The sequence below is a fragment of the Saccopteryx leptura genome, chromosome 11 (genome assembly GCF_036850995.1).
Source record: "Saccopteryx leptura isolate mSacLep1 chromosome 11, mSacLep1_pri_phased_curated, whole genome shotgun sequence".
In the NCBI taxonomy this organism is placed as follows: Eukaryota; Metazoa; Chordata; class Mammalia; order Chiroptera; family Emballonuridae; genus Saccopteryx; species Saccopteryx leptura.
This window is the reverse complement of record NC_089513.1, coordinates 43,419,171-43,442,806: the sequence shown is the minus strand read 5'-3', so window position 1 is coordinate 43,442,806 and position 23,636 is coordinate 43,419,171. Positions and strand designations below refer to the sequence as shown.

The window sequence follows — 23,636 nt, the reverse complement described above, 5'->3', positions numbered from 1 at the left end:
CCTGAAGAAATATGTTATTTTTTATCTTTCACAGGACCATCCATAAATAAAGCCAAGAGTTTGGTTACTCAAGAGCGATACAAAGGCACAGAGAGAGAACGACTCCTAAATTTCTAACCCCCTTACAGGGTTTGTGGACTTTGAACTGTTATCTTTGGGTTGGTCCCTTCACCTGTGGACTGTAGCTGCATCGTCAAGACTAAATGAACACTAAGTGTTACCAGCCTTCAGGCAATCTAACAGCGTTGGCCCATCGTGCTTAAAACTCAAGATTGCAAATGGAACTTGTAAAGCAGTATTACTAAACCTGAAGGCAGCTCAGGACACTGGCTCTCCTTCCAGCTCTCCAGGAATGAAACCTAACTCCGCAAGCAGAAGGTTGACCCTCGGATGGCTGGGCGTGTGATCTGCTCACGGACACCTTCGGAAGGCCCATCAGTGCAGTTGTTTCTCCTTTTTTTTTTAGGAGTAAGCCAACACACAAATTCTATACCATATTTTTAGTAACATTTGAGGATGTTGCAGATACACTTTATTGTAACATTTTGTAGTTTAAGAGCTTTATTAATGCAATAAATTAACTTTGTACATGTTTTTATATATATATAAAAGTAGCGAGTGACTTCAGAATGTTGTAGGCCTCATTAGAGCTTGTTCTCCAAAAACCTGTTTGAAAAAAGCAACATGTTCTTCACAGTGTTCTCCTGTAAAGACAACAGATTGAATTAGACGTGGCACAAAAAGAGGAAAATGAGAATGAATACTACAGCTCACAGATATATATACTGGATTTTAACTTATTTTCTTTCATAAAATACTTTGTTTTCCTAGGCTTTTGAGTTGTCCTTTCTATTCACATAGTTCATGCCATGGCAGAGCTGGTCAGGGACCTTCACAAGCCCTAGCACAGGGGGCGGGAACCTATGACTCATGAGCTAGATGTGGCTCTTTTAATGGCTGCACCTGGCTTGCAGACAAATCTTTAATAAAAAAAAAATGTTAAAAATATAAAACATTCTCATGTATTATAATCCATTCATTTCCAACCGCTCATGTTCATGGTTGCGGGTGGCTGGAGCCAATCACAGCTGTCCTCTGGGACAACACCAAATTTTTATTGGATAATGCCTAATGTATTCAGGTCGTGTATGGCTCTCACGGAATTACATTTTAAAATACGTGGCGTTCATGGCTCTCTCAGCCAAAAAGGTTCCCGACCTCTGTCCTAGCAAATCACCATCTGGCCCGACACAAGCAGGTAAGCTAACCTTTCATCGAACTAAATGCTGTCTACACTATAGTAAGCTAGGAAAAGGTGGTAGACCTGAAATAGTTATATGTTCCTTCCCATCCTTAGAGTTCATGACTTTGGAGATAAGAGTGATGTGCCAACGTTTCCTGTCTAGACCTGAAACATTAATAAGCCCAGGCCATTTTAAACCCTTGGCCATCAGTCCCTGATTCTTCATAAAGGAACATTCCAAGAACAGCTATCAGATATGTGGCTGTGTTCACACTGCCTGCACTGGGCCCTGAATGTTCTCTTCCCCAAACACTTCAAGTTCCAAACAATTCAGACCCATTAGCACACTGAATTCACTAGTATTACAAATAACGGGCGAAGGGTTCGGCAGGCTGTTAGGACTTGGTTTGTAAGAAACCAAACTCAGAAGTTCTACGTGGAAGGCTTCTTGCTGGCCCGCTGCCAGGGCCCTCCTGCCTGAGTCTACGGTTGCCCCAGGTCCTCACACTGCTGTTTTGCCCTCACCTGGTGTGAAACTAGGGTTCCCTCGCAAACGCTGATTTCGCTGTTCAAAAAACCGGAATATAGTATAGAAAAGCATGTTGTCTTTAGTCTGCTTTGCAGCATCTAAAAATTTTCGTGCAGAAATGTTGTCATGGCCGCCAATGCCCCGGATAAACCTCAAGGCAGCTAACACTTGGTGTTTGGAAAGAAGAACTTCTACTATTTCATCATTTGCTGTCGAAAGTCGCTAGAAAGAGAAAAGACTGCGTAAATAGAAGCAACAGGAACAGACATGTATGTGGCTGGAAACATGGACGTAGCTTACCTTCAACATATCCAGCGACAGTTGATGAGCAGGAGGATAAAAACTTTCTAGGGACAACAGCAGGCAAGCCTGAAAGACAGATTTTCATACTATTCAATGTAAGAGGTTGGGAGAAATTGTTTATGTGTTTAATCACAGCAGTAAAAATCTGGTGACACATACCAAAGGCTTCGAGTCGCTGAGAACGTGGTACTGCAAGAACTGGTGCAGCATGTAGAAGAGGTTGTGCTGGACCAGCGTCTTGATGACAAGCTCGTGCAAGTAATGCTGAGAAGAAACAAAGACGGTTCCAAGCCACCTGACTACAGCGGCTGAGGCAGCTATTCTAACCAACGAGCAGAAGCTCCCGGTGCTGCGGAAACTGGGTCACTGTACAGGTGGAAGAACCCACCCTGCTATGTTGTTTATTCTAAGAATGACATTGTCATGTCAGGAAAGTCGCTCAGAGCTCTCAATCAGGCAGACTGACCCTTTCAGCATATAAAAGATAGTCCTCTTAAGTAAGACATTGACCATGCTGTTATTTAAAAAAATATTCCCTGCTCCACCAACTTGGGGCCACAGTGCTGACTGGAAGGTACCTGTACGGGGATCTGAAACTGGTTGAGAGAGCGGATATATTCCATCAGCACCGCTATCACGAATTTATGAGGCATCTCCTATGGAGAAAACAAAGGTGGTCTTAGAAACATCAGAGCTGCAAAGGCACTTATAATTCCTCGTTTTTCCCCCTCCCCTTTTCTTCCACACTGAACCGCCCAATGCCGTTTGGCTGGTTTGCGCAAATCTCTCCAGAACACCCCCCAGTAATGATCTTGTTCAGGCTGGGTATGAGAAGCCACACTATCAGCATTAGGTCCTCACCCAAACTCATCCATCTAGCACACACATCAGGATTTCTAGTTTTCCTCAAGTCCCTTCAAATGATCTTTGTTTTGAGAATCCTTCGTCCAGAACTAGCTGACGAGCCATCCATCACTTACCTTCTTTTCCGTGAACGCCGACAAAACATGGGTGTACATGTCGGACTGGTCGATGACAGCCTGGGTCCGCGCCGGCCGTCTGAGGAGTGGACTGCTCCGGCTCTGCCCTGCTTCTACTGCCTGAGCAACACATTACAAACGGGATCTTGACCATCTTCTAGGAAGTGGTGTCTCTGCAGTTAATCCAGAAAGACTGACTTCCTACATGCTGTGAACCTCAAGTCTGAGCAGGGATGACACATATCTCAAACCTGGATAAAACCTTTGGGGCAGTCTAGATAAAAGAGTTGATCATCTTAATAACCTATGTTAGCCCTGGTCAGACAGCTCGATTGATTAGAGCATCATACTGATACGCAAAGGTGGCTGGTTCAACCCCCGGTTAGGGCACATACAGGGAACAGACTGCAGTTTGTCTCTCTCTCTCTCTCTGCCTTCTCTCTCTCTAAAACCAATAAAGTTTAAAAAAGAAAATAATGTTCATGGGGGATGGAACTAAAAAAGCATGTCCATTTTCTCTTAAGGGACATCACACCATTTTTAACTTCTTAAAAATAACTCCCTAATTTTCTTAACAAAGGCCAGATAGTCTGATTACCTAATAAAAACGTAATGGCTTGCTGCATCTTTGTTTTATGAAGCCCCAATCTTAAAATAAGTAAACACTTACATAATAAGTCTATCTGGATTTTTAAATGGTGAGTATAGCTATCCACATAGTACTGAATAGGAAAGCTCTGAGAAAGTTTTTACTACTTCACCTAACTTCTATTTATTTTTAATTTATTTGAGAGAGAGACAGGAAAGGGGAGAGATGAGAAGCATCAGCTCATAGTTGTTTCACCTTTGTTCACTGACTGCTTCTGTATGTGCTTTGACCAGTGTGTTCAAGCTGAGCCAGTGACCCCACGCTTAAACTGGCATGCCTACACTCAAGCCAGCAGCCTCAGGGTTTCAAACTGGGGACCTCCACACATCCCAGGTCAACACTCTATCCACTTCCACCTTGGTCAGGCTAACTTCTAAGCCAGCTGAGATCAATGTGACACCCCACATTTCTAAGCACTGGGTGCTCCAGTGTTGCAGATGGTGGACCACACTCTTCCCCAGCCTGGTGCTAAGAAGCCCAAGAGTCACAGAGCAGGGACACGCAGGAAGTGCCATTTGGGATCAGACCTCCGGATACCTACAGCCCAGTATACTAGCAGCAAGACCAAGAGAAGGCTCTAGAAGAGCTCAGCCTCCCACCTGCCCTGAACTACGCCTGACAGTGCAGGGACCCATGGCCCTGCGGTCACGGGGCCACCCTAAGAGCCCACGACAGGCCTTTTTTGAGCAGCTGAAGGTGAGTGGAGTTCTGGGGTTTTGTTATTGTTTAAAACCTCTTCCATTTTCCACTTCAGGACTAATCAGGTCCTTTAGGTGACATCATTCATTCCACTTGTCCTAAACTGTTTTTCCTTCTCGCTTCAGAAGGTCTGATGCACTAACATTGCAGCACAGCCCGGCAACAAGCTGTGTTAACTTCCCAGCCTTCACAACAAACCTGCGAGCACACTAGATGGAAACCACAGTGCCAGTATTTAACCACCACTGACAGGATACTGACTAAATCCCATGATAAGTCTTACTTTTATAGCCATTACATCCTAAAAGGAAAGAAAAAATACATGGCAAGTGATTCTGTTTCTAATTAAGACTAGGCTCTGGTTTTGCAGAAACGTAGAAAAATGATGACACCGATTTTATCTATAAAACAGATGGAAGACCATGGATCTATCTACATGTAAGATCCAACAATTAAAAACCAAAAACCAGGTGCAGCATTGAGTGAGATACAGCCTCGAGCTCCTGGGCTGCAGCGACTCGGAATCTCTACCCCACCCCCACCCCCACTGGGGCTATATTCTATAAGAACCTTGCATTCAAGTTACTTAGAAATACATACATGGGGATGGGGGTGGAGGTGGGAGAGCCCCTCAACAGAGTACATAAAACTTACCATCGCGTAACTCTGCTCAGCATCCAGGTACTTTTTATACTCATGACTGAGTTTGTCAAAAACAGTGGCTATCACAGGCAGTGTTGCTCTGTCTGACTCACTCAACACTGGAAAGAATCAATGTTTGCACAGGTCAACCAAGTTTATGTCAACTTCAGAACATGTTGCTATGATAAAAAAACTAATCTCAAAGGTCAGCAGTGCAAACATTTAAAGGCATGCAGAGAAACGGTCCGGTTTAGAGACCTGAAGCCTAGACAGAACTCACGGGCCCTTTCTGCCACTTGAGAACAGTTGCTACGACAGAGGTCAGCAGACCATTCTCAAAGTCGCTATGCAGTCAGTGACTGGACTCTGAATGCTTGTTTAAAACCAGGGACAGCAGCCCTCAACCCTCCTGTGCAGCCAGGCTCAGTCTGCTTGCACCTGGAACTGTCCTGTTTACCGTTTAGTCTTTTCTATCAAAATCCCAACAAGTCATTTTTATGTTTAGCAGCCCTTCCAGGGGCTTGAGTGACCACCCTTATGTGGGGCCACAGGCAGTCGACAGGCATAAATGGGGGCCCAGCTCCCAGAAAGAGGCGCGGCAGCACAGGCTGGAGTCGGAGCACTGGGGAGGGTTTCTCTGCTTACTCTGCGAACAGACAGACAGGATGACCATCTTGCATTCCTTCCTCTGGAGGAGAAAGTCCATCAATCTTCCTTTATCTGGCAAGAGGTTTACTATGGGCTGAAGTTTCACTTGGAGGTTCCAGAGGTAACCTGGATTTAAGAGGCCGCAAATTAAATCATATGACAAACCAGAACAAAAGCCCAAAAGTATTGCAAAGCAGTCATGGCTTTTTTTGACAAACCAAAGCAGTCTGAACGCAGGACACGCCTGACAACAGGCCCGACCCCTGCGTTCGGAGGTGCGCCTCCCTCAGCCCCAGCTCCTGCGTCCACACCGAGTCTCCTCCCTCCGCCCAGCCCTGCTCTAGCCCTGAACGTGGGAAAGGACATCGCATGTGGCATTTTCAGTCCTGTACTCTTGTTTCTTCTGCGTTGGCTCATTAGTCAAGGGTAATTAGAGGAATTTCATAATTCATCCACTGCTTAGTGGGCAGGCACAGCGTTTCCCAATGGGGATCCAAAGAGAATCAGACGCTACATTAAGAATCATCCGAGTGATCTCTTTCTCAGCTCTCCCCTGGCGGGGACAGTGCTCCTACCATCCTGACAGACAGAACCAAATTCATTATAGACAGGGTGCTGCTAGGGCATGCGGGCTAGCTCCTAGCGGGCATGGCAGAAAAACACTCAGATGACTAAGACTGACACAGGAAACACTCTAACAGAGAAAGATACAAGGTGTTAGAGGATTACAAGGAAGAAACAGCGAACATCTCAAAGGAGGCTTCCTCCGCAGTGAAAACGGGTGCACCCCCAGGTACGCTCAACACAAACGGGCGCAGGCATAGGTGGGCCCGTTGGCAGAGACCCCGGGGAGGGCCCTGCAGACCGTGCTGTGGGTCTGGACTCGGAGAACAGACACACAGGAAAGGGTTTACAGCAGGGGAGTGGCCATACTTAGTGTTTTAATTATAAAAGTAGTACATGTTCCTGATAAAATACACAGATAGTAGAGAATAGAGTAGAAAGTGAAAAATAATCCCATTCCCAGGTTGAAGGAAGAGGTCATTTCTCTGATATTCACCCTGAAAATGTCACTAGCTACTACTGTCATCCAAAGTCAACAAGCACTATTTTCTACCATGACGGCATCCCCCCGACCCACCTTGGCTTGCGCTGATGATGATGTCAGGCTGAAAGACAATCCAGGAGGAAGAATCTGCGTGTCATAGGAAATTCTAAACCAGAGCAGATGGAAGCAGAAGGCAAACCGGGCTCTGATCAGCACTTGCCCCGCCCATGTGCTGAGGCTACTCTGAAAGTCCGCCCCCCAGTGGTAAGAAACCTCCCCGCTTCGTTCCTGAAACATCATTCCCCGCTGAAGAGGGAGGGCTCCAGGACCCTCTCAGACACCAGGGTGAGAGGGGTGACAGCTGCCCTCCGTGCGCAGCGCCAACACCTCTGTCAAGGATACAGAGTTTACACGGGACGGGAGACTGGCTGGTCACAGGAGCAGGACCTACAAATGGAGAAACACAGATGTGTGAGGATTGCCAGTGCAACCAGAAAATGCTGCCAATACCAGTTCTTAAGCTGTAAACTTCAATACTTTTTAGAGCCTTCAGGAAATGTTTATTTGACTCAGTTAAACAAGGAAGAAGTGAACTGTCATGTCCCATTGCTAACACACAGGAAGGAAGGGGAGAGTCGAGAACAAGCCAAGAAAGTATCTCCCAATGAGGGGAAAGCATGTCATTCAGTGTTGTTTTTAACAGCCAAAATGACTCATCATGGCACATGTACATCAAAGAAACTGAGAAACGTACCTGGCTGAGTCAAAGTCACATACTCAGATATTCACTGAGTAGATTTCAAGTGCAAGTGTTTTGCTTTGATTAGCTCGATTAAATAATTTAAATAATTATATGATTAGCTCAGTTCTCCACTGCATAGAGTAGGAGGCCCAGGCACAGAGATCGAGTCTGGGAAGCAGACCCCAGAAAACCTTGTGACAGTGACTCAGAACTATGAGTTTCACTCGGGTGTCAGGCAGGCAGCTCATGGTAAACTTGAAAAATGCAGCCCTATAATGAAACACGATTCTCAGTTCTGTTCCAATTATGCAGGTACAATCAGAAGATCAGTTTTAATAAGCTGGTTGGAAAGGCAGTAATTTTGAATAGACACCCCCCCCAAAGGAAAGGTTCCCATCAGAGAAGCTAGAATAAACACCCCACATTTGGAACCTAAGAGTAAAGGTCTTACATGTAGACCTCAGTGCTGGCTGCCCATTACCTTAAGTCTTTTTTATTTTTATAGTGAGAGAGAGCGAGAGGAGGGACAGACAAGAAGGGAGAGAAATGAGAAGCATCAAGTTCTTGTTGTGGCACTTTAGTTGTTTATTAATTGCTTTCTCATATGTGCCTTGACCAGGGGGCTACAGCATAGTGAGTGACCCCTTGCTCAAGCAAGCGACCTTGAGCTTCAAGCCAGTGACCTTTGGGCTCAAGCCAGTGACCATGAGGTCATGTTTATGACCCCATGCTCAAGCCAGTGACCTCGGGGTCTTGAACCTGAGTCCTCAGCGTCCCAGGTCAACTCTCTATCCACTGTGCCACCACCTGGTCAGGCATCACCTTAGGTCTCCAGTGAAAGCCCGATGGCTCTGGTTTTTAAAGCCCCCCAGATGACCCCAATGTGCAGTCAGTGAGAAGCACTGGTCAGAAAGACCAAAAACAGGAGGAGGAATGAGGACAACTGGCGCTCCATACAGCTGCTTGTTTTAGCTTTCAAAATAGTCCACCAAGTTCCTCCTGAATGCACACCTGCCACCACGCAGAGCAGCCAAGGCACAAGGTTGCTACACACCTGCAAGGGCTTATTATCTAGCAGGAAAAACAAAACAAAACCCACACTACAGAAGCCCAGACATTCAGTGGACTCCTGAATTCATGCATCTTAGTCAGTGCTATTGTTCTAACCATATCTGGCATCAGCTTTATTATAACCAACTAATAAAACCCAATTTCTTCTAACCAGTCCTAAACAACTGGAACAGAATGGAGTTTTAAATGTTCGGAGTTGTTTTTTCCCCAGTTCACCAGCAGTAACCTGTACAACAAGTGAGCAGCAAATACAAGATAAATCATCTGACACTATTTACCCTTTGACAGGCATACCTCCAAGATATTACCAGTGTGGTTCCCAAGTCTCCGGGGAGGTGGGGGGGGGCAGAGTGAGAGAGTGGGAGGGGGCGAGTGGGAGGGGAAAGCAAGTGGTCACCTTTCTGCTGGTGGAAGGCCTTGCCTTAAATTTGGAGAAAAAAACCAAACATATGAAGAGCAATAAAGCCCAGTACAATATAACCAGGTATCATAAACATCATCCAGGGAAAGAGAAGACGCTGGAAAGAACACAGATGGCCAAAAGACCAACTGGAATGTGGGAGCTCCCTCCTCCCTTACACGCGGTCAGCTCAGCCTGATCTGTGTCTTCTGTGACAGGGACGAGGCACCTCGACTGCAGGCTGGCCACCCACCAGTGCTATCTGAGTACTCCTTAGGAGAGTGTACACCGCTGCTGGAGTTCCAAATGTACACTTTCCATGGCTCACATACTGAAACGTCAACCAGCCTATTCTATACTATTGGGTTGGCAAGAAAGTAATTTCAGTGTTGTAATGGGAAATAAAACTCATTTTTTTATACAAAGAATAAACTTTAATCAGTTATCTATTTCACATTTTGTTCAATGACCTTTTGCCATCTTTCTTGCAGCTTCATGATTCCACGCTCATAGAAATTTTGGTGCTTATGAACCAAGTGTGATTTAAGGTCATCATTTGTGAAAGTTTTACCAAAGAGTTTTGCAAACTTCGAAATAAATGGTAATCAGGTGGTGCCCATAACACCAACAGAAGTCCTTCAAAACAATCACAATGCTCCATGTGACAACTGAAAATACTTGCTTGCCAACCCACAGAACCTGCTTCGAGAGGGAGCTGGATACTGTTGGGAATCGATCAGGCAAAGGCAGAAGGAACCAAACGGTTTCCTCCCCTTTCCTGAAATCCTGTCCTCCTTCCTCCCCAAACTTCCCACTTGCACCTGTTCAGGTAGGAGGCTGACCCAGGATGACCTGAAAACCGCAGGAAGTGCCATTCCGAAAGGAAGTGGGGCACTTACTGTGACCCAGTCGGGAGAGAATGCACTACTTACCATAACTATGACACAGAATATAAGAAAGATAAGGAAGAGTGATCCAGGTTCAAATACCATAGCCGCCAAATTTAATCTCAAGATTACAGAGTGCAGGCCATCATAAAATGTCAAGGGATTAAAATCTTTCCGCTTCAATGGGTAATCCCAGCTCTCCATTTTAAAGCTCAGAGAAGAGAAATCATTCTATTTTCTTAAGAGGAAGATGAAACGTTTCACAATTTCAGCTGAGAGGAGGAGGAGGAGGAAGGAGGAAGAGAAGGAAGAGAAGAAGAACAGCCACCCACAGAAGCACACGGAACAGCTCTGGGACCCCTCTGCAACTTGAACATGACCCCCCGCTACACACGGCTCCCTTTTTTTTTTACCTGCCACGGGGATCTGGTAGGGCTGAATCGACCGAGCAGGAAGCACTGGGTGATGGAAGGTGACGGTGCCATCACACTCTCCCCGTAACTTGATATCAAATATGACGGACGTCTGAAGTGGAGAAAATGAACAGGCTGTGATGCCACAACAGACCACAGCTGGCTTAGCCCTTCACCGCCCAGAGCTGCTGTCTCAGATTCACCCGGAGAGTCTGGGTCTGCACCCATCCCCACCGGCTAGTTCTCTGAGGAAAACTTTGCTAGGACATTGCAACTTTCACATGTTTCCTGCTCTCACCAACATCCCTGACATTTATGGCACACTCCCGTTGAAGAGCCCCAGTGATTTAAGCAGATCTTTTTCGGTCACAACATTTCATTAGTCAGGGAGATGGGTGTCACCAACCCCCAGGAGACGTGGGAGAGATGTGGCTTGTTTACTGCCAGACAACCAGTTAATGGCACAGAAAAAGCAGGACCCATTCTAGTTCTTTCTCTCGGGCCACCCAGCCTCAAAACTAGTATGAGGTACACTCAAGAGGAGGCACAGAGCTCACAGAGCCCAGCAGCCAGCTCTGCAGGGAACTCCCAGCAGTTCGCTCAATCAGATAACTGTTCCAAAGTCAAATCTCCTGTTATTTTCTGAAATAGTTTTTAATTATCCTTAATTAACTGATATGGAATCACTATGCTTTTTCTAAATAATCAAGAACACCAAACTCATTTCTATCTAGAATTCCAAAACTTTTAGCATAAAAAGCACATCCTAGTCTGTGCTCAGGATGTTTTGTCAATTTTTACAACTCTTTTAAGCAACCCTATCTTGTACCAACACAGATCAGACGCCCATACACAACTCATACCTCTGTATCCTGATGATGAACGACCACCAGGTTATCCACTACGTTGAGGGCAAACTTCCCCGTCCGACTTAACTTCAGTATGTGAGTCTTTTTACAAGCACCTTCTCTGCAGGACAACAGAAAAGTCAAAAAATAGACTGACAAGCTTTAGTTCCCACTTTAACCTCAGAGACAGCGGGAAGAAAGCATGAAATGTACCGTGGTAGATGGTACAGGACCACCTCCGCCCCTGTACTGTTGGAAGTTCGCGAGTGATGCCTCAGGAAGAGAACATAAAGCTGCCCGTAGCTGGTTAGAGAACAGAGAGACTTAAGTCGCATTTGGCTGTCTGAAAGTTCTCACTCTCAACGCTGAGTTACACGGCTATAGTGAAGCAAATCATGAAACAGTCACGTAATGCAATACTTTGCAGCCAACAAAAACATTTGCAGAGCCAAGTACAGTTAGTCCATAAAAAGCCTATTATAAAGTGAAAAGGGGGATGCAGAACTAATTATAGCTTGGTCAAAAATTTTGAAAGAAAAATACAAACTTGTATATAAGATCCTAGAAACTGGAAATTCATATTGTTATTATATTTGAGTAATAAGCAAGGTCCATTTTTCTTTTCCTCTTTCTGTATTTTCCATATTCCATACAATAAGTAAACTCCTTTGACACAGGAAAATGTAACCACTCTTCATTTTTAAGCCTCATCTAATAAACGCGGTGTGACCAGTTCCTGCATGTACATTTTTATTCTAGTGGTTAACTGGTGGTTCACCTGCCACAGGAATGAGGAGAGAGCAAAGGGAAGGGAGTGGGTCCCCTCCCCTTCGGCTGGGACTGCTGTTTGTTTTCTAAACAGGATGCCACAGATTTCCTTTGGAAAAAAAGGGAGGGAGCATTCTAAGTGCTAAAAATTTTTGAAGTTTAGAAACCACTGTTTTAGGCCACAGAAGAATCAGAAGTAATTTAGAAGCAAAATTTTGACATTTGTCAAATAGGGTTATAGGGGTTCTTCGTATTAATTTATATTTTTGTGTGTCTGAATTTTTCATAATAAAGTTTAAAAATCAAGATATCGGCATTTCCAAGTGAAAATATACCTTCTTACGTAATTCAGTTTCACCTTTCTTAGACAAAATACTTAAGCTTAAGCTATCAACTTATCTAGAACAATTAGGATATATTTTTCTAAATAAAAGTAACAGCTGATAAGCTTCCCCTCACAGAATGAAAGGAAAATTCTAAAACTAAGATACTCAAGAAATAAATTGATTCAGTGTTCTCAATTTATCAGGTCAGAATGGTGAAAGCAACTTTTCTAAGGCCGCAAAGCCGGCAAAATCAAACCAGAATGTCAAGAGGACGGCATTCCCATGATCTGTATTCACAAGACCTGGGTGCTGAGCAGGAAAGGGAAGTTCTCGCTGTGTGACCCACGGCCACCTAAGGAAAGGGAGCCCTGAGTGTTTACAGTGCACTTCTACGAGCTCTTATCACTAAAAGCAATTACAAAAGGAAGTCTCTCAAAAGACAAACATACATCGTTGCCATCGCAATATCTCTCTCAGAAAGATTCAGTTTAGTGGACTTAGGCGCAGCTGGTAATTCAATCTCAAACTTGGGTAGTTTTGACATAGTGCCAGCCTGTTGGGGGGAAAGAAAGTTTTAGGAAAAGTTTATTAAACCCCTTTGATGTTTGCATTTCCTACATAAAGTCACTGAGGATATACACATACTATGTCCTTTACTCACTCATGGGTCTATCCCCCAGAGTGAGTCTTGGAGGCGTTGGGATGCGCCCTCTAGCGGTCAGATACGGCAAGGGTATTATTAGAGGAACCTGCCCCTTTGAAGTAGTTGGCACTTTGGGATACTAAAGGAACAGGGAGGAGGGTAAAAAGTACATACTTTTTAAAGGGAGGCGTCCTCTTACCCGGAAGTAGAAGGGCTGCAGCACGTTTCCAAGGACTGTGGTGGACAGCAGAATCACAGCGCCCTCGGGACAGTACATGTACCAGTTCACATTGATGTTCTGGCTTTTCAGGAGCTTCAGGCTTCGTTTCTCGGGTAACACCTGAAGCAAAGTTCCACAGCAAAACATAGAGTCAGAACACTGTAAGTTAAAAAACAAACAGCAGAAAAAATCCCGTAGGTTCAATTTCAATTTTGTATTATTTATCACAGCTGCCACTTATGGATTCCGGTGCTTAGTGCTTTCAAACCTTTGCCACAACCAGAGAGGGCAGCACTCTGTTGGACAGGAGAAGGCGAGGCCCCGCGGGCGGGCGGGCGGGCGGGGGAACCCACCTCACCAGGGACGCAGAGACACCTGGGCAGGCCGGCTCCCTGCGACACCCAGGTCCGGGCCTGCACTCACAGCACTACCCACCAAGGGCAAACAGCAGCGACATGCTCATCGTGGAGGAAATGAGCCGAATGAGCGCACGGCCCTGGAGAGCGTGCCCGCACGGCCACAGCCCGGCCTTGCGCCAGCCCTCGCCTGGCCGCCATCTCCGCTCCAGGCCCCACTGAGTTTGGGAGCGGCTCCCTTTTCCTAATAAACATGTCATGAGACTCTGCATGCAAACTTAGTCTTTTAAAATCAAGGCAAACTTTAAATGTTCTGATACATTAAGGAACACTGTATAGAGCCTTCAAGACATTAATGCTCACAGAACACTAAACTGAGGAACTGACGTGGACGTCAAGTTGGGAGCCATGCATTTGATAAGTCAGGTGTAATAAGACGGAGGTGCTAGTCCTCTTATGATATGTATTTTTTTTAATCAAGTGAGAGGCAAGGAGGCAGAAACAGACTCCCTCATGTGCCCCGACCAGGATCTATCTAGCAACTCCCTTCTAGGGCTGATGCTCTGCCCACCTGAGACTGCCACTCTGTTGCTCGACAACAGAGCTATTTTAGCACATGAGACAAGGCTATGGAGCCATCCTCAGCACCAGAGACCAACTTGCTCATTTGAGCCAGGGCTGCAGGAGGGGAAGAGAAAGAGAGGGGAGGGGTGGAGAAGCAGATGATTGCTTCTCCTCTGTGCCCTGACTGGGAATTGAACCTGGGACTTCCACACACTGGGCTGACGCTCTTTTGCTGAGCCAACCGGCCAGGGCCTAACATTTCTTTTTGTTTGTTTATTTGGGGAAGTTGTTTTTAATTTTTTTTCTAACTTATTTCTTGAAGTTCTAAAGACCATCTAGATCAGCAGTTTTCAACCTTTTTACACTTGGGGACCAGTGAAAATAGAATTATTACAGGGACTGCTGATACAAAAATCATCCTAGGCATAAGCGAATTAAACTAAGGTCACTGGGTCTGTAATCTTCATACAGCATCACAGTGGTTCCTCAGGTGGACCGGTGATTGAAAAACATTGATCTAGATGATCTGATATACACTTTTCCACTACAGAGAACAGAAATACTTTTAAAAAATTGCCTCAGGAAACTCTTCTATAAATCAGTCAATCCTTTCCCTTTCCTGCCTGTCATTTATACAAATTCTATCTCTGTGTGTATAGGATTAGTGTAAAGTTAGCCTTCTTTCCGCAGTCATTAAGGTCTGAGAGACAGCCATACAGCAAAGCGCCACGGGACTAACATCTCATGTTTGTTTACACAGATGGATTTTCTCCATCCATGCATTCTAAATCATACTACTTTCCATAGGGCAGCACAACTCAATCCTGAACAAACCTAACACCCCTGCGTCAGCTCCTCTTAGAGCTCTCAGAAGCCTTCTCCATAGGCCCGGCTGCTGGAACATGTTAAGATGAAGAGGCAGGTGAACTGAAGTAATCAACAGAATGAAAAGAAAACCCACAGAATGGGAGACTATATTTGCCAATCATCTACCTGATAAATGGTTAATATACAGATTATATAAAAAAATCTGGCCTGACCAGGTGGTGGCACAGTGGAGAGAGCTTTGACTTGGGATGCTGAGGACTCAGATTCAAATCCTGGAGGTCACCGGCTTGACCGTGCTCTCCTGACTTGAGCATGGGGTCACCATGGGATCATAGACATGACACCACGGTCGCTTGCTTAAACCCAAGGGCACTGGCTTGAGCAAGGGGTCCGTGGTTTGGCTGGAGCCCCCTGGTCAAGGCACATATGAGAAAACAATGAACAACCAAGGTGCCGCAACTATGAGTTAATGCTTTTCATCTCTCCCTTCCTGTCCCCCTTCACAAAAAGAATTTTTTCAACAACTCAACAGCAAAAATAAAATTACCAATGGGCAACAGACTTGATTAGACATTTCTCCAGTGTATATGCAATTGGCCAAGGAGCCATGAAAAGATGTTCAATATCACTAATCATCAGAGCAATGTAATCAAAACCACATCAGATATCATCTCACACCCAGAAGGATGGCCATTATTGATAAACAGAAAACAAGCAGCACTGGTGAGGACGTGAAGAAACACGTCCCCTGTGCACCACTGGTGGAAATGTAAAATGGCATAACTGCTACGAAAGACAGTTCGGCCGTTCAAAAAAAAAGAAAAAAGAAAAAATACCTAAGAAAATAATTACCATGTGATTCAGCAATCCCATTTCTGGGTATAGACCCAGAAGGGCCGGAGATAAGATCTCTGCAAGCAGGGTCTTGAGGAGACAACCAATCCATAGCTGCATTGTTCACAACAGCCCAAGGCGAAAGCAACCCAGTGTCCATCAATGTGTGAATGGAAAAAAGAAAATGTGCTGTATACATACAGTGGAATTTCAGCCTTGAAAAAGAAATTCTGACACATACTACAACATGGAAGAACCTTAAGGACCGTATACTAAGTGAAATAAGCCAGTCACAAAGTATAATTACTGTATGCTTCCACTTATGTGAGGTCAAATTAATAGAAAGTAAAACGGTGGTTTTCCGGGCTGGGGGAGGCGGGTGGGGGAGCTGTTTAACGGGTAGAGAGTTTTAGATGAAGAAGCTCCGGAGATCTGATTCACAACAATGTGAGTATACCTAACACTACTAAACTGTACACTTAAAAACAGTTAGAATGGTAAATTTTGTTATGTGCTTTTTACCACAATAAAAAATTTTATTTTAAAAGGTGAAAGATTTATGCGATCTGAAGAGAAACAAGAGCATGAAAAAATTTTTCTTTTAAGATAAAGAGACAGTACACAAAAGGAGAACTACAAATAGACAAGACAAATGAAAACATGCTCCCCTCCCTACTAATGAAAAACATAAAATGAAACCTTTCCACCTCTTAGATTGTTGGCAAATGTCTACAGACTGAAAACATCCAATTCCAGCAAAGGTGCGGGCAATGGAGATTCCTATGGTATGAATAAAAGTATAAACTCCGAGAAGAAATTCAGCAGTATCTGTTCAGCCTCATCCAAGAGTATAAAGAACTGTTGGCAAGCATGTTCACTGGACTGTTTTTAATAAAAAAAACTGGAAACAAGCCACATGCTCCACAAGGAAGGGGCTGCATGAACTGGGACATCCAGCACAGCCGAAAACCACCACCGCAATAAAATGTGGAAACACGTCCAAGACACACTGACAGGCAAAAAAAGTCGCAAAAGTTTATATACAATATTTCTATCTTTGTAAAAAAAAAATAGTAATGATTGTATGTGTAGATTAAAATGAATGATATGCACCAAACTGTTCATAACAGTTATTTCTAGGGATTATGGGGAATTTTTACTTTCCATATAATACATCTTGGTAATGTTTGAATATTTTATAAATAACATGTCACTTTTAATTAGAAAAAAAGAATGAAAACCCAACCAAAAGACTAAAGTTCTAGAATGTCAAAATATCTGTTTAGTGCTGAATTCACAGAGCTGCCAAACTGCTATTACAGACCTTCTCCAGCAAACGTAAGTGCTAAATATAATACCTGGTAAAATTCGATTCCTTGATCTGTAATGAAGACAATTTCAGTGGAACTGGTCCAGCAGAATCCTAGGATGTTGGCATTTTTGGTCTAAAAAGAATTATAGAAAGATTTATTTGTAATTAATAAGAAAAACGTATATATTTATATCAAACTCTTTAAAAGCTTAAAATACTCGATTTGTATTACTCTTTAATAAAAGTTACTTATTAACAAATCAGACTCTTTTAAACACAGTGTTTCCAGATCTTCACCTGTAACCCTCACTGAAGCACCTGAATCATTTCCTTCCGGTTAGCAGAACAGAGGAAAAGCCTGAGTTTTGCAGAGAGGTGACTAGCCAGCACTCACAGATATCTACTTCTACCTTTAGGAACCAAAGGGTAGCTGACATTCTCTTAGGCAAACACATTATAAAAGTATAAAGGCCTAAAGATGCCCAGGGAGTCTTGACTAAAATAGGACTGGGGCCTTGACTCACTTGATGACAGTGGGGCCCCGAGCCAAGGCAGACAGGGCTGTGACCACACCTCTGTCACACAGCGGAACTGGAGGTCCGCGAAGGTCCAGTTATCGGGAGGATGTGCCTTTCCTCATTGAGGAGCCCACCCTGAGCTCCATGTAGCAAAACCATTACAAAGATGCCAAAAGCCACAGCCCATCCACTAGCAACTTCTGCCACTTTTAGCTGAGCCTTCTCTCGCCTGGTTTATTACACCCAGCAAATCTATTTAATATGTCGTAGACTCTACATGGCGGGAAATAGAGAGGAAGGACTGAACAAGAACAAATTAAGTAAAGAAAACACCAAGAAAGGAAAAATCCTCCTCTTCCACAAACCTCCAGAGAGGCGGCTATGAAAGTAATCCAGGGTCTGACCCAGATGTGCCAACCCTCAGGCACAGTAGTGGCGGCAGGCAGACAACAGCCACCAAGTACAGAAGAGCTAGGTGTGTCCCTTCCACCACCCATTCCATCCTCCCAACGCCATCTGTACATGAAGAAACAGGCTGAAAGCTGTTAAAACTTGTCCAAAGTCCTAGAGCCCACACGCAGCACGTGTCAGCACAGAGCGGTGTGCCTCCCAGTCTGCCCCCAGTCTGCACTCAGTTACCACGCTACAGGACCTGTGCCTTTAAACGCAGGCCAGCGGAACGGTGCGGGCCCCACCTTGCACTCCTGTGTGTATTCCAGCAGAGAACTATCCGGGATAAAATTAGAAAAATCCTGAAAGAGAGAGAACACACATACACAAAGGGAAATTTGAATCAGGCAGCAACTTACTTTGGTACACAACAGACAAAAGAAAAAGACAAATTTAAAAAGTGATCAGAAAAAAATCTCACAAAAACCATAAGACAGGAAAAATAAAAAGACTGAGCTGGACAGTCTACCTCCTTCACAGTAGTAGCAGGTTGACAGTCCAACTTTTTTTAAAGCGAGTTAATCCAAATATTTAGTTAGGGTTTAGAAACTAATTGTGAAAATTCAGTCACCAAATGGTTGATTTCAGAGAAATGTACTGCTCTAATTTTCACAAGGGGCTTTCCAAAACTTTTAGCAATTAATACTGACAGAAAAAGGAGTATTCTCAACAGTTTGTCCTCTACCTTACAAATGCAGTGATGAATATTAATAAAGGCTAAAATGCCAACAAGCTGCTCCAGCTTTGAATACCTGTTCCTATTAGATCAAGCATTCAAAGTGAAGAGAAGGAATGGATGGAGTTAGTCTGATAAGAGTAATTCATAAAGCAGCCAAAAATATACTTCATGTAATCTATGATGCTAGCTGTCCATTAATCCATAAAAAGATGCCTGAGATCCCAAATTAGTTTTTTTTTAATTTAAGCCCAAAATGACAAACTAAGGACATAAGTATATATATACCCATGCAAATGTCTTTCTTCAAGAATTCCAAAGGCTCAGATACAATGCAATCCTAACGACAGCTTTCATGGCATTAAAATAATAAACAGTGCCTTTAACACTGGGACTTTGCAATTCATTTCTTCCAAATGTACTTCTAATATCCTTTCTCTATACTATAGTTAAAGATATGTCTTACCACAGTCTTTGAGGTCCTCTGGACAGCTAGGATCTTACTTTCTAAGGAAAACTTAATGCATTTCACTTCTCCTTTGTCTTCCATTCTTTAAGAGGAAAGAGAACATTAAGAGTTAAATTTAACTGTAGCTTCTATTTTGTGAGAAGAAAAACGACAAATTAAATATTCAAGATGTAGCAAATCTTAGTTTAAAATTAAACGTTATGTTTCTGAAGCTATCGGTAGAACCTCTTTTCAGAAAGCGAACTCCAACTAGCAACAAGCTGCTGGAGAAATTTATGGTATTGCAGATAACAAGTGATGGAAAACTGAGATCAGAGGCACTCTCATCTGAGAATATTTTAGACAAATACGTATCTACAGGCGTATCTTTTTTCATTGCGCTTCACAGGTTTTGTATTTCTTACAAATTGAAGGCAAGACCCTCGAATGGCACAAAGATTACAACTCCCTTTATTCTGATATTCTATTGTGGTGGTCTGGTACCAAACCCACCACATCTCCTTCTCGGAGGTATCCCAAGCCACACAGTAACCTCCACGAACGACTGCCTTCTCTCTCCATCGCTCTCGTAGCAAAGCTTTTGAAACAGAAGTGTCCTCTTTCACATTCCCTACCCTACAGGCTCAAGCCCACCCCACCTAGAGTTCTCACAACCGCCTCAAACAAAGGTAAATCAAAAGCTCGGTTACAGAGGGGCCAGAGAAGACTTTCAGGGGTATGGGATGTTCATTATTATTACCTTCATTATGGTGATGGTTTCATGAATGTACACATAGGTCAAAAGTCATCAATTACATGTTCAGTTAATAATAATTATATCATATTAAGGCTATTAACAAAAAATAAAACGTTTTCATGTATCTTCCCCCTCAAATCCCACTGGGCCCCCAAATCTGGACAATACTGGGCTCAGTCTCGCTGAGTGACTTTGCCATACCAGTCTACACTGCATTCAGTCTGGTCTTCACCATGACTGGCTCAGACTATGGCAATCCACCTCTTTGTGCTGTTCCTGACTCTGATATGCTCTCAACCAATCATCCCCCCTCAAGGCTACGACCCGTGTGATTTTCCAATCACTGATATGACCATGCCATGTCCCACTTCAAAAATTTGCAGTAACATGATAAAGCCCGGCCCCGACCAGTGGCCACCCACCAGCTCCCCTTCCTGCATGGACACCTGACCTTCCGTTACACCAACCTGGAGCTCCCCAACATCATGCCCGCCTTTGCACTTGGTGTTCTCTCCATCGAGAAGGCCTCTTCTCTAACCTACCTACAAAGATTCCATTCAATCCCTCAAGTTTTGCTCAAAGGCTACCTCCTCTCTAAGGCCTTGCCCCTCCTAGTGCAAAATAAATGTCACATCTCTTCTATGTGTCCACGTCCTTGGTAGCATTTGTCACAGTAAACAGTATGTATCCCTTTGCTTGTCTCCCACACTAAAGTGATGCATTCTCCAAAGAGGGGCCAGGCTAATCCAAGTCCTTCCCCTTCCCCTAGCACAGGCACCACAATCAGTGTGGGCCCAACAAACGATGTGGCTCATTTTCTGCTTCAAAAACTGTTTTCTATCAGGACAGGCCAACTGACAACTTTTTAAGAGTCACCACTGAAATGAGGGCCTACGTTGTACGTTCCCTCTCCATAATCACAGGAGTTAAGGTGACCAGATAATCATCTAAATTGAGATACTTCTGAAAGTGAAAGGAGCTGCTATTTATATTTATACTGGTTCAACTTGTGTACTCTGGGACACCCAGTCATCCTAAGTATAGTCAGAGCTGGAATTTTAATAAACCTTATTACCTAAAAAACACTGAACCAGAAATCTCCTCTAACTTCCAAACACACTGGAAACACCAGAACCTAATGAGGAAATTAAGGTTCCTCCTCCCTCAAGACATTGTAAATGGCACATCAATAATATACTGACTTGCTTGTTTCAAGTACCAGGAAGGAGGCATCCTACTTGGAAGAATTTCGCTCTGACCAGAAGTACTAGTATGTGCCACCTACACTGAAGGGCAGGTGACTGCTTCACTCTCCCCACTGAAACAGGGCACGGGCGTGCACGCGTGCATACACAGACACACACACACACACACACACACACACACACACACACTTCAAAGAACATTTTAAAACCACATCCTGAATAACAAACAGAAAAATGCCGTTTGGATGCTGAAATCATTCTGAAAATGTCAGTACTGTTACCTAAATGAGATGGGATTCCTATCATCTGGGCTTTTAACTACCACCCCAGTTGCGCCACCAGATCGAACAGCAAACACCTGCGAAGGAAAAGCAGCAATTTAACGGTCTGGATAATATGCCGACCTACAAGGGAACAGTCCTGCTACCCCCAACCCTTGGTTCAGCTAAACGTCTGTGGCACATATCACTCGGTGTTCACATGAATTGTTAAAACACCAGAGTACAGATAAAAAAAAGGTGACCATTCCAATCTGCAAGACAGGGTCGGAGGATTCCGAGGATCCCTGTTTTGATCTAGTTTGGCAAAGGCACCGCTTACTCATACCCTGCTGTACTCCCCACATCGCGTTCCCCCTTTTCCAAATTTCCGAGAATGATGAAGTTCTCCATGTCTAAGACCAACAAAAGGCGCCGGGGAAAGACTGGCGTGCTAACAGCTGACCGCACCGGCCGCAAGGCGCAGGGTCGGCAGCTCCGCTTCGGCGTCCACCCAGTTGTCACTCTGGCGCAGAAAGAGCGTGCGGTCTGGCCGCGGCCCTCCGACAGGAGGCGCGGGCACGGGTCCTGCGCCGGGACCCAGGGGAGGCCCCGGGCCTGGTGCCCGGCCCTCGGCCTGGGCGCGCGGGGAGACATCGGGGCGCCGGGGGCGGCGGAGAGGGCGCGTCCGGCCGCACGGGGGAGGAGGGTGCGGGCTGGCCCGGACCTGCTTGTTGGCCTCATCGAAGAAGACGCAGTTGACGGGGTTCGCCTTCTCGAAGTGCACCGGCCGCTCGCACAGCTCCAGGTAGTAGTCCTCCCCGCTCATGGCGGGTGCCGCGGCGGCGGTGGCGGGGGGCCCCGGGGCGGCAGCCAGCGTGGAGCGGGAGATGCGGGGAGTCAGACCGGGCTGCGGCGGCGGCGGCGGCGGCGGCAGCGGCAGCGACAGCGATCCGCGGACTCGGAGGCCGCTTCCTGGTGCCACGCCCCCACGCCCTCCCGCACGTGACCCGCGGCCCTCCGCGCTTAAACCGGCGACGGCCGCCGGGCTGCGGTGGGGCCCTTCGGCGCAGAAGGCTCCTCCCCTTTCCGCGAGGGCGGGGTCCCGGGGCGGCTCGTGAGTTGGGAGCCGCGTCTGGGGTTTCGGGAGTGGGCGCGGCCGCGGGACCGGAAGCCGGCGCGGTGGGGAGGGTGGGGGTAGGTTGGGGGGCGGCGCGGCCAATCCCAGCCGCTCCTTCCCTAGCGTACGTGGCTCCGATCCGTCCCGGGAGGTTAGCGCAGAGCCGGGTGCGAGCGTACGACAGAGCTGCTCCTGGTCTCCGTGGCTAGTCCTCGCGCTCATCAGGGTTTGCTGAGTCTGCCCCTGGAAGCGTAGTGAGACGGACGAGTCCTGTGATATAACACCTGGACGGTGCAAGCAAGGAACCAGGACACATAGCTTAACTGCGGGGCAAAATCCTTTTGGAATAGCTTTGGTATTTGAAGGTTGGGAGGGAAACTACTCATTCAAGGAACAGATGGAAGGGAGGGATTAAGGTTGACCCCTCAGTGTCCACTGTCAACAAACAGATGGATTTTGGCATCATACAGAGGCTTGAGAAGTTTGGCGGGGATGAGGGAAAGATCCCGAGTTGCGTTTTGGACATGTGAACCCAGAAAATAACATGTAGACAGATTTATAGGTCTGGAGCGCACCAGAAGACTGACAAGACTGAAAATTAGGTGTTGTTGAAATATAGGTGGTATTGAAGTGATGGAATTGGATGGGATGGCCAAAGACAGGGGCGTAAAGTGGGAAAAGCCAAGCAAAACCAAGCTTTAGACGCCAGGAAGAGGAGTTAGTAGAAGAGAACAAGCAGAGCCTCTCAGAGACGTATGAAGAGAAAGGAAGGGGGTTTTCTCAGAAGCTAAATGGAGAGACTGTTTCAGGAAGCGGGCGAGTCAGATAAGGAAAGCACCGCACTCTCCATTTTATCCCAGGGAAGACGCTGGCGCTTCCTAGACGACCATCGCTGCAGGGGTGGGCGGCAGAGCCAAGCTCCTCTGAACAAAGGGGTTACTGTTCTGGAGAAGTTAGTTTCTGAGGGGAGTAGAGGGAGGAGATGGTGGTGGCCTGGGATGGAAGAAATGGATGGAAGAACGAGGAATGGACGTTGAGTTTGGTATTTAAAATAAAATCGAGGGAGGCTGTTTTGACTCACTGTGCTTAAGAACCCAAGTCCGGGAGGAGCCCAGGAATCTGCAGAACCCCAGCTACCTCTGAGGCAGAGTTGGAGGACCATGTTTATTTGAAGAATGGACGGGGGGTGGGGGGAGTGGGGGGGGGGAGCATCGTTGCATGAAGGCAGAAGAGTTTAGCAGAAGGGTAAAGA

General features: G+C 45.5%; 2 protein-coding genes across 3 annotated transcripts in view; one reads left to right on the top strand and one right to left on the bottom strand.

Annotated features, from left to right (window-relative positions):
• NPC1 (NPC intracellular cholesterol transporter 1) overlaps positions 1-730 on the top strand; it is a 55,540-nt gene extending 54,810 nt beyond the window's left edge. For both annotated transcript variants that reach the window (XM_066353434.1, XM_066353435.1), the window contains exon 25: positions 35-730. In XM_066353434.1, coding sequence (XP_066209531.1) covers positions 35-117 — 83 coding nt within the window. In that variant the 3' untranslated portion in view covers positions 118-730. The remainder of the gene's footprint in view (positions 1-34) is intronic.
• On the bottom strand, positions 448-22,275 carry RMC1 (regulator of MON1-CCZ1). Its single transcript, XM_066353436.1, has 20 exons — positions 21,992-22,275; positions 21,289-21,365; positions 19,064-19,148; positions 18,167-18,223; positions 17,000-17,086; positions 13,039-13,179; positions 12,646-12,749; positions 11,316-11,405; positions 11,118-11,223; positions 10,255-10,366; positions 7,144-7,188; positions 6,835-6,888; positions 5,691-5,819; positions 5,058-5,164; positions 3,056-3,175; positions 2,654-2,731; positions 2,235-2,339; positions 2,073-2,141; positions 1,769-1,994; positions 448-704 (listed from the first exon to the last, which is right to left on the bottom strand). The coding sequence occupies exons 1-20, from the start codon at positions 22,091-22,093 to the stop codon at positions 625-627; spliced, it is 1,974 nt and encodes a 657-aa protein (XP_066209533.1). The 5' UTR covers positions 22,094-22,275; the 3' UTR covers positions 448-624.
• Between the last annotated feature and the right edge of the window lie 1,361 nt (positions 22,276-23,636).

Bases quoted from the DNA above. Each gene is read 5' to 3' on its own strand.
- RMC1 (XM_066353436.1), bottom strand. From the start codon at position 22,093: ATGAGCGGGGAGGACTACTACCTGGAGCTGTGCGAGCGGCCGGTGCAC. The intron at 17,087-18,166 runs GTGGGGCCCGCA...AATTCTTTTTAG, and splicing joins AATACACACAGGAGTGCAAG to ACCAAAAATGCCAACATCCT. The intron at 5,820-6,834 runs GTGGGTCGGGGG...TCTTAAATCCAG, and splicing joins CATCATCAGCGCAAGCCAAG to GTTACCTCTGGAACCTCCAA.